Source organism: Oncorhynchus mykiss, chromosome 18 (genome assembly GCF_013265735.2).
Source record: "Oncorhynchus mykiss isolate Arlee chromosome 18, USDA_OmykA_1.1, whole genome shotgun sequence".
Taxonomy (NCBI): Eukaryota; Metazoa; Chordata; class Actinopteri; order Salmoniformes; family Salmonidae; genus Oncorhynchus; species Oncorhynchus mykiss.
This window is the reverse complement of record NC_048582.1, coordinates 39208209-39218785: the sequence shown is the minus strand read 5'-3', so window position 1 is coordinate 39218785 and position 10577 is coordinate 39208209. Positions and strand designations below refer to the sequence as shown.

General features: G+C 43.0%; 1 protein-coding gene across 6 annotated transcripts; it reads right to left on the bottom strand.

Moving 5' to 3' along the window:
* Window positions 1-577: 577 nt before the first annotated feature.
* Window positions 578-10577, bottom strand: LOC110496194 (intermediate filament family orphan 1). Of its 6 annotated transcripts, none has more exons than XM_021571947.2 (9): window positions 9254-10577; window positions 6895-6955; window positions 5473-5568; window positions 5114-5254; window positions 4637-4821; window positions 4208-4328; window positions 3537-3638; window positions 2801-2988; window positions 578-2253 (listed from the first exon to the last, which is right to left on the bottom strand). In XM_021571947.2, exons 1-9 carry the CDS (start codon window positions 10267-10269, stop codon window positions 2091-2093), a joined length of 2073 nt encoding a protein of 690 aa, XP_021427622.1. In that variant the 5' UTR covers window positions 10270-10577; the 3' UTR covers window positions 578-2090. The 6 variants fall into 6 exon arrangements, with proteins under 6 accessions (XP_021427622.1, XP_021427625.1, XP_021427626.1 ...); XM_021571950.2 differs by having other exon boundaries at window positions 3537-3635; XM_021571951.2 differs by having other exon boundaries at window positions 3537-3635; window positions 4637-4818.

The following is a 10577-nucleotide window of genomic DNA, read 5'->3' as shown; positions in this document are numbered from 1 at the left end:
ATACAATGGGACACCTTTCCAGCCATACTGTCTGAAATCTCTTTCTGAAATCTCTTACATGGCTTCGTCTTCACAGTGTACACTTACATGTTATTTACATTCAGTAGGCTAACAGCTAGTGAAGATGTTATATTTGAGCATTTGAACACAGCGTCACAATTACTGTTCAACACAGATAATTTTGTGCAACTTTAGATGTGGACATTTACAAAACTGTACAAAGTAGGGGGACATGTTTTTACAAGACGCGTTCAGACATCAATAAACAAAGGAGCTAGGCCCGATCGAATCGTGTGGTTGAAATTTAAAGGTCATTTTCAATTGAGCCGACATGAGTAGCGTTTACCTTGAATGTGCGGTCTCTCCGCGAACACAGAAACCTTTGAATGTCAATCGTGCGATAAACGCCGATCTTCTGCGCTGATTGAATCGAGCCCTTAGATAGGATTGTTGTTTACGTTTTCCTCCAACTGTAAACATTGAGCATGTTCAAGTGCAATGAAATGTTGCTACAACCACAGCACCACAGATCTCACAAAGCAAATGGTTAAACACACTCGGTGGTCTACCTGTGCTCAGATAAATGAAGGTCGCGCGCTACGTAAAACTTGTCACCGTTCCCGAGTGACCTTGAACGAGCTCCTAAAGCAGTTATTCGCCCGCTAGCATTATGTTTTATCGACCTAAACAGGATTAATATCACACCAACAGGTATACTAGCTTGTCCCTTTGTCCGAGGCCTTTAAACTCATACCTTTAGGCTCTCCATTTTTTAAAAGCGCACCAAAAGGCAGTCTGATTCACCGTTGGTTAATCAGAGAGCTTTCCCCCCCCTCCATTGCAGGTGAAGATGAATTCACTGCTGACTGGGTATGTTTTCACTTGCATTGAGTGAGTGCTTTTATAGGACGCGTTTATGTGGGTTGTGATATCAACACTATCCACATGCAGTATGCTCCTATGTTTGGTTCTAGTTTGGGATTACAGCAATGTGCATGACTGTACAAAGCTAATGGTCCCAATGGTTTTCTTTTAACTCTAAACTTTTGAGAATAATTATATCGATGGCTTTTGTGAATTGTCTTTGCAAAACGACACAATATTATGCTGGGCATTTCATCAAAAAAAAAAAAAACATATCAACTGTCATACTTTCATTGTTGCAATTGTAATAGAAAATAAATAGCAATAAAAATAAGTTATTTATTAATTAAAAAAAATAAATACTGTAGCTATCTGAATTTCAATGAGGAATGAAAAAGGGCTGAAATAAATAAAGTGCATGAATATGTAACCAAGCAAAGTAAATAACAAAGTTGTGAACCTCTCTGTTAATAACATGTTGTGTCCATACGAATGTTGTGAACCTCTGTTAATAACGGGTGTACATACGAATGTTGTGAACCTCTCGGATAATAACATGTGTACATGTGAATGTTGTGAGATTGATTAAAAAGGCTTTACATCCTTGAATCTTTCTATATGCCTCTCAGAAATTGTATCCATACTTTCAAAATGGGGAAAATGGAATGAGAAGGATATTAACTATAAAGAAAATAGATTTTCATCGATGGCTATCAACAGCTAGGCCCTTTTCTTTTTAGAAAACTGTAAATGTTCATTTTGTTCAGATGTGACAGACTGCTAAATAATGACTCATCCTGTGACAATGTTTTGCCAATGGTGCATTTTTTTTTTTTTTGCCTTCAAAAATTCCGCTGATGTTTCAAATCTGTAACTGCAATGTAACATAAGGCATCTATTCCACAAAAACCGTGTGCAAATTGTTTTCGGTTGAATCTTGATACATATAGCAAGATCAATGGGCAAACTTAAACAACAAAGGTATATATTTTGATCGTTCATATCATAGAAATATCCCAATGTTAAGAAATCCAATTGGTTTCCTTTTCTAAATGCCATTTAGTCCTATCAGATTAGGTGTTGTAATAACCTGAACCACAAGAGGGCAGTGGTGACTTATGGCCCTGGAAAGAGTCTGCTGGCTTTACATCATTTATGGCAAAAACAAATGTAAACAACAGCACTATTCAGACTATGGTACATCTACAGGGCATCATCAGTAAGGATTAGGACTTCCTCCATGGTAAGTGAGGGACCGTACCACTATTAACCTTGGTGTCACAGTAGGGTTCATCACTTTCAGAGTCTGCGGGTGGGGACACCTTACTCCTCTCCTTCTCTCCGTCATCAGAGTCCTCCATGGCCGCAGTAACGAGAGGGGGAGACTTCCTGAAAGGAAAACGGCAAGGCGGAGTCAATACAACTGCCAATGACCTTGAGACAAGACGACTCGAACAGTCGGTGCTCATAGCCTGGTCCCAAAGCTGTTTGTGCCGTCTTGCCAGCCCCTATGGTCATTGGCGTTATAATGACCATAGGAGATGGCAAGACGACACAAACAGATCTGGGACCAGGCTACCATACTCACAGACAGGTCAATGTAATGACATATGGATTCTATCACTATCAGCACAGTTGGGAGAATTAAAGAGTTAACCTGTACTGTAACATATGTGTAATAGATGCATCCCCAGCACATATTTCACAAAATTAAGAATTGTATTTCGTTACATGGGTTATTGTTAGATGATTACGAATGAACCAGGTGCTTGGCATCACCCTGCGAGAGGATTCAGTTACAGCATAGATCTCATTCCTCTTGTTATCTTCCACCTCTTTCTGGTGTCTAATACCAGCCGTATCTCTAGGTATCTCTAGGGTAACTCTTTGACTGTTTGGATATCTCATACAGGTATCTCATACTGATATCTCATACCTAGGGTATCTTTTTGAGCGTTTAGAGTGTTCAGCACCATGCGGAGGTGTCTGATACCTGTCTCCACTCTGGGTGATGAGTCTCCTGCACGTCTCCATCTGCACGTCCAGGCCTCGCTTCATGGAACACATCTCCATGTACTCGTGCAGGTGTCGGTTCATGTCACTCTTAGCCGTGGCCAGCTCCAACTGCGGGGAACCAACGTAAGACATTCGCTCCGGTTTAAATTGTCACCAGAACATTATTTTTTTGGAGTAATGAGGGCCAGGATCTTTGCAAGTGCAAAACCAAAGGCCGCAGTCATATGCATAAATCTTTTTTTTATTTTTCGGTGTTTGCTTTTTGGTTGATTGTATTTGTACTTAGCAATGAATTTAGCAATTTAGCGAATAAGAGGACGACTTCTGGAAAGGAGCTCTATTAAAAAAATAAAGATACTATACTACCTTCAATTTGTTACTTCAATTTAACTTATCATCTGCACAGGAACTAATTTCAACAGTGACTCATGTAAGCATATGGAATGGCCGTCTTGTTTATTTCCATAATATAATAATCCCAGAGAAACTTCTATGTATTTATGGCTCTGTTTACAGCAGTGCTTCATCGCTCTCTGCAGGCTTTATAAATAGCCTTCTCATGCCGCATAGTCCTCATATTGTACAAATAGCAGCGGGAAAACTGGTACTTAGAGAAGGGCTTTGTTTGTGTGAGTGTGTGTGTACGTGTGTCTCACCTCGATCTGGTCGATGGTCTCCTGATACTCCTTCTCTCTGGTCTGGAAGAGGGACTCTGTGTCCTGTATTACCTTCTCTATGGACTCCTCCTGCTGTTGCTGCTGTGTGTGTGTGTGTGTGAAAGAGAGCGAGAGAGAGAACATTGTTTTGTGCTAATTTGCCTAATATGAATGAGATGAAAAGAACTTCAATCAGTATATGGAAATCTAAAACACTTCTCATCCATTGCCCTGCCTCTTTTTTGATATTGTCTACAGAATTTTTTTAAATTGTCACTATTATTTAAATTGTCCACTCATGACTAACCAGATTGTTATTGGGAATGAGAATGACTAACAGTACCGGGGTAAATCAAGATAATTGTGTGTGTGTGTGTGTGTGTGTATGCTCCCAGTTTATCTACATTACACTGTGATCCAGGGATCAGGACATGCCAATGTCACAGTCGTACATGCAATGTGTTAAGTAGGACACAGACACACAGATACGGCAGCCCAACCATAAGAATGATTTACAAGCAGGAAGTACAGTGGCTTTGGTTAAAGCATGCCCATTAACACAGTTCTGGGATCAGCTTAGCCTAGCCAGCTCCTAACATGAACCATTACATTGGTAAATACATAACTGATCTTAGATCAGCCAGTGTCTAGCGGCAATTATAGTGGCTTACCTCCCCCTGTGTCTCCACTGCCCCCAGAGTGTATCCTGGGAAATCCTCCCACAGCAGCAGAGTCTCCTCAGTCTCCTCCCAGGCCAGGCTGTCACAGTCGTCCTCAAACTCACACTCCCTCCTGCAAGACCAACAATAGTATGGCTTACCAGTTGTACATCTATTTATAGTTCACTGGCCGACTGATCCACTCACATCTTACAAGCGACAGACTCCAGTCCTGGAGATCAGCAGTGTGTAGGATTTTTATCCAGCTCAAACTCTTAACAGTCCGGATTCAAATAACCACGGTCTGAAATTTAGACCACAAGCTTTTGAATCAAGTGTGTTTAGTGCAGAGTGGCTCTCCAGGTGTGACGTTGGAGACTTCAGCAAGACCTCGATTGCTGACCATAACCTACATAGTTAAAGAGCAGCCAGAGAACTCACAACTGGTTCAGCATCCTCTGCATTTCCTCGTTGATCTGATTGGCTGACGTGCTACACGACTCCTCATCCTTGCCCGCCTCGCTCTCAGAGATGCTGGTTGGTTCGTCCCCGTCGCCGCCTTTAACCGATTGGGCCGCCTGTTTCCGGGGCCGGCGGGTCAGAGTGGAAGGAGGTGTGGCCACCTGCTAGATAAAGGTGTAACAACTGTGTAATAGCAGTGCAATAAAGGTGTAATGAACATGGTTATTAAGGTGTAATAACACAGGTGTGAGTTGACCTAGAAGATATGAGTGGACTTGCCTCCAAAGATTCGGTCACGCGGTCATTATACTAATTAGCTAGAATTAGCTTACCCTGGAAAAATCCTACACGTAACCATTACGGTGGTAAATGCTAAGTTGTACTTAAATCCGTGTCTAGGGGCTACTTAACAGATAGTGTAGTCAGTAGTATAAGCGGCCTATGAGCGGTCCTGACCTGGAAGATCTGGATCATGTCTTCACAGTTCCTCTGCTGGGCCACATCACACAGGCGAGCTGTGATGTCGATGCGTCTACAGATGTCCATGTCCACCTTCATGGCTTTCTCCTGGATCTTACTGTCCAGATCCGACAGGTTCTGACAAAGAGAGCAAGTGACACTCGCAAAAGGAAATATGTGTTCCCAAATCTTCTTTGTATTTTTCAAAGACATTTCCCGAAGCAAACTGTACCAATACCATAAAAGTATTTTGCTCGAGATTTTGTAACTCAAAAGCGAGTGGGACTACTTTTGAAGTATACAAATCTCAACAACTTTTGTGGTGAGCTATTCCAACAGCGCTACGAGGGACTCACGTTGCTCATAAGGCCTTTGAAGAGGACCAGCTCAGCTTTCAGCTGTTTCACCCTGAGGGCCAGCTCATCCTGACACACCTCACTCTCCTGGAGGTCCTGTACACACACACACACACACACACACCAAGAGACACTTATGACATAACATATATGATTATGAGTATAAGTACACCAAATCAACAAAATGGGTGGCGTATTGTATAGTTCATTTGTAGTTTGCATAGCACTTATGACATAACATATATGATTATGAGTATAAGTACACCAAATCAACAAAATGGGTGGCGTATTGTATAGTTCATTTGTAGTTCTTTCTAGCTAAAGTTACAAAATGCACTCTCTACTGCTGCTTTCCAATCAACCCAGCTGATCTGAGGTGGAATCATAATGTTAGTGTGAAATATTAAAGGGATCATGTGCAGTTCAAACAATAACAAAGCAGCCACCCCGCCACATGTTTAGGTAAACAGCTTAGGGATGGGGCTGGAGAAATGTAACCACTATCAAATTCATAAACAGCGCTATGGACACAAGGACTGACCATCCATGAGCTCAAAATGATAGTTGGACCATGTTTTAAAGCTATACAGGGGCTGTTTACAATGACATTGTTTACAAACAATGGCGTTAAACACGCTTATGCACTGAACAAAAATATAAAGACGCATCATGCAACAATTTCTAATATTTTGCTGAGTTACAGGTCACGTAAGAAAATCTGTCAATTGAAATAAATTCATTAGGTCCTAATCTAATCTGGGTGGGCCTGGGAGGGCATAGGCCCACCCACTTGGGAGCCAGCCCAGCCAATCAGAATATGTTTTTCCCCAAAAAGGGCTTTATGACAGACAGAAATACTCCTCAACACCTCCATCGCTCTCCCCTCTCTGATAATCCCGCAGGTGAAGAAGCCAGATGTGTAGGTCCTGGTCTGGTGGCTTATGGTAGAGAAATTAACATTAAATTCTCTGGCAACATATCTGCAGTCAGCATGCCAATTGCACGCTCCCTCAAAACTTGAGACATCGGTGGCATTGTGTTGTGTGACTAAACTGCACATTTTAGAGTGGGCTTTTATTGTCCTCAGCATAAGGTGCACCTGTGTAATGATCATGCTATTTAATCAACTTATTGATATGCCACACATTTGTGCCCAACATTTGAGAGAAATAAGCTTTTTGTGCATATGGAACATTTCTGGGACCTTTTATTTCAGCTCATGAAACATGGGATCAACAGTTCACATGTTGCTTTCTATTTTTATTCAGTGTATTTTGGGTTCTGAGGGGGTTAGACAGTTGGACTAAGTTCATGAGGTATTTATAGGTTTTATTATTCAAGAATTAATGGCTTTATATCATGAATTTAAAAAAAATGTATGTAGCAGATTGCACTTTATCATTGACACAGCTAAGGGCTTACCTCCTCCAGCTCAGCCACTTTCTCCTGGAGGTCCACTCTGACTGTGTACTCTTCCTCCCATCTATTGAAACACACACACACACACACACACTATTGTTGAGAACGGAGATTGATGGGGGAGTCATCACACACCATCATCACTGTCTCTTCTCTTTTAGGAACAGTATTGACGTCAGTATTCACTGTTATAACGACACTGCTTCCAGACAGCCAGTGTCAAAGACGCAAAGATACAATTTCCACTTAGACACCCAATTTTAGCAGCTCAATCCCACAATTGCCATTATTGTCTACTAGGGTACTCCAGAACCTTAATTATTGCAACCATCTGTGACTGAGGGTAGATCACTTTGTCAAATGCCCAAAATAGTCAAATAATAACACTGGTTACAAATACCAGAGAGACAGAAATCAGACAGAGAGCCTAATACCATTTACCACAAGCTACAGTGTTGTGTTCATGCGGTTCAATAAAGTTTGACGGTGTTTGAATCCATGTTGTGTGCCTGATCTCCCTTACTCAGCTGTGTTACGCAACAGATGCAGTATGCATGTAGAGCACGCGGCTGCGACACTTACAGAAGGTGAGAAGTGGTCTAACCCAGGAGGGCGCATGTGCCATATTGCACATTGCCTATACGCACTGTTATCGGTCTGCTCAAGTGGGGGGGATGCAGTGTATACAGTAGCCTGTTTTTAATGGTATACTTGGGCAGCCTATACTGCAAGTTGTACAAGCCATTAACGGTATACACTTCATAAATTGAATGAAAAATTAGGTTCTATTCCATCTTCCCACAGCCCCCTGGAAACTCATTAAAAACAAACACCAACTGTCTGATATTGCATTGTTATGAGAAAGTTGCTTTTCAATGAGATCCGAGGCAAATGATTGGAAATGTTTCCCTGTTAAGCCATTTGACCTTCTCCATAAAAGAGAATTAGAGGAGGGTGTTTCGACTGGCAAGTCATAGAGGCTTGTAATCTGAGAGAGATGACGCTGCCTTGTCGCCATTAACATTCAGACAGTGGACTATAGGCTGTAGGGAAGGTTACTGGTGTCATTTAGTGATGTCCGCATCTTCTCACGGATGCTGCAGAGGGCGAGTGGCCGTACGGGATGGGTAGAGGGGGTGTGAGAGAGAGAGAGAGAGAGAGAGAGAGACAACAGAAAAGAGAGTTTGTGTGTGTGAGAGAGAGAAATAGTGGGAGCGGGAGGTGAGTGAAAAAGAGAAAGAGACGGAGTGAGAGAGAGAGAGAGAGAGAGAGAGGAAGAGAAATAGGGAACGTGAAAGAGAGAGAGAATAATGTGGAGAGCCTCTGGTGACACCACTAGCGGTCACAGCTTTCAGCACAGTGCTGCATTGCAGGTGCTGAGACAAAACGCAGAGGGGCGGAGGAGGGGGAGAGAGATGGGGGAAGGCCATGTAAGAGACAAAAACAAGTGTACTGCTGACTTCACTCCAGCCAATTCAGCCCTCTCTAGATAATCCTCCTATTGGATAAGAGATTGGCCAATGCTGTTCTTTTAAATGCTGTGCTCAACTATGTTTGAACTATGATCCCCTACAAGCCTATAGTGAAGCCTTGTGATGCCATATCATTTGGGGTGTACAGGGGCAATTTGAAGACAAAAGTAGAGCAGCTAAAACACTTCCAAGATTTACAGAGTAACCAGAAGCCATCTTATGGAGGATGATGACGAGGATGATGATGGACGACAAAAACAACAGAACCGATGTCTCTTCATTTCAACTCAGCTCTAAGCTACACAGTACTTTTGCAGCATGAGCATCAGCTGGACAACCCCAGAGCCTGTAATAAAGCTCTGCCTTATATTACAAGATACACATGCAGCTCATCTAGACCTTGCATGGTGATGTAATGTTATTTTCTTGGGTTCTGTGGGTGTTATTTGGTATGAAGAAAGCAAAAACACTCAACGGTTGAATGGGCTCAAAATAGGCTATGGTTAGTTGAGATACATTGCACTCCACATTTGTAATAGGAGAACCCACTGTAAATATCTCTAACGCAATCATTTTGCTGGTTTTCTATTCCTATTCTGACAAGACGTCGGCAGAACGACACTGAGGTGTTATGGACATGTAGCTATAAAACAGGATCACTGATTTGTAGACCCCGGATGTGTGACTAGAGCAGGGCTGGAACAAAAGCCTCCACACCCCTTCGCTCTCCAGGAGGAGGGTTGGCCAATCCTGGGCTAGGGGTGTTGCCCTAATAATGATGGGCTAGAGAAACAATAAATGACATCACACATCAGTTCTACAAGTGACAATAACATCGGCTTAAGGACCCAGATCTTTAACCATGATACTCCAGACCGCCTCATCCATACCTGCATTTATACTCATCCCTCTCTCGTTTCACCTTGCCCAACACGTTGTACAGGGCCCGTATCTCAGGGGTGATGGTGTCGATTTGAACACCTACGCCGTCCGTTTGGGCACAAGGCACACCCATATCTGTTACGCGCGACTCCCTCCCCGTGCCAAACCTGCGGTCGTGGTTGTAGGACCAAACGGTGCCGGGAAGGAACCGGGGAGGCGGGTTAGTAGACATACCAGTCCCAGAACTGACATATTTCTCGTTAATGTTGGATATAGGGTTGGAAGTATCAGTAGGGGTTAATAAAGGACTGAGGCAAATATGTGGAGTGAGTTGGTTGGAATTGAGGTTGGAATTCGAGTCAGTCAGAGTCGAGTTCCTAAATACTGATTTGCTGTTGGACTCAAAGGAGGGAGTTGTAGGCCTGTTGAGTGATGGAGAGAGAAGACCCCCAGGCAGGTATGCAGAGTTATTGACGTTCTGGAGTGGGATATGTCCGGGCCTAACTGCGATGGGCCCTACGAAACCAGTCTGGACTCCCATTTCCTTAGTCAATGGCTTTTTCCCGTGTCCTTCTGAATTGTCCTCATTGTTTTCCAAAGCCTGTTGAAGCTGCTTCTCCAAAGCTTTATTCCGACGCTCCAGTTCATGAACTTTAGCCAAAAAGCAACGGAAGCGCAAATTCAAGGTCTTGAGAACACTGATGTTGGAACCCAAGTCGTTACGCAGGGCCATCGCTGCGGGGGGCGGCGGTGCACGGTGCATGTTGTTCTGGTGCAAATAAGCGAGTCCTGAAGGTGGCAGCGAATTTATGTCCAGGCCAGATATGCCATCTTGTCCAAACCCGTTGTGCTCGCCCAAGATGAAGCCTGAGTCAGCTGCACCGTATGAGTCTAGGCCTGTCATGGAATAATCAGAATGGCTCCCCATCTGATTGTGCTGCTGTTGTTGAACCAGGAACGCGTTCTCCCCCAATAATGGATTCATGCTTGAGTATGAAAATCTGAAATGCTCAAAATCAGGCATCAAAACAGACTTCTTAATTTAGCTTGAAAGCTAACTGCTGATGCAAATAATAGCCAACTTGCTCTAAAACTATCCCTAAATAGCCTTAACCTATGACGACTTAGCTTATGCGTTCCACCAAGACATAATAAGAAAACCGGAAAACAAATCAAATAATTTATAGGCTATAGGTAAATAGGTGCTATTAAACAAGTAGCCTATTCCAGGTCTTAAAATTAGACGCGCCAGTGATGGAAAGAGCCGCAGCAATCAAGCGGTGAAGGCTACGTAAGCTACCTGGCTGGCCACAGTGCAACTACTAACTTTGG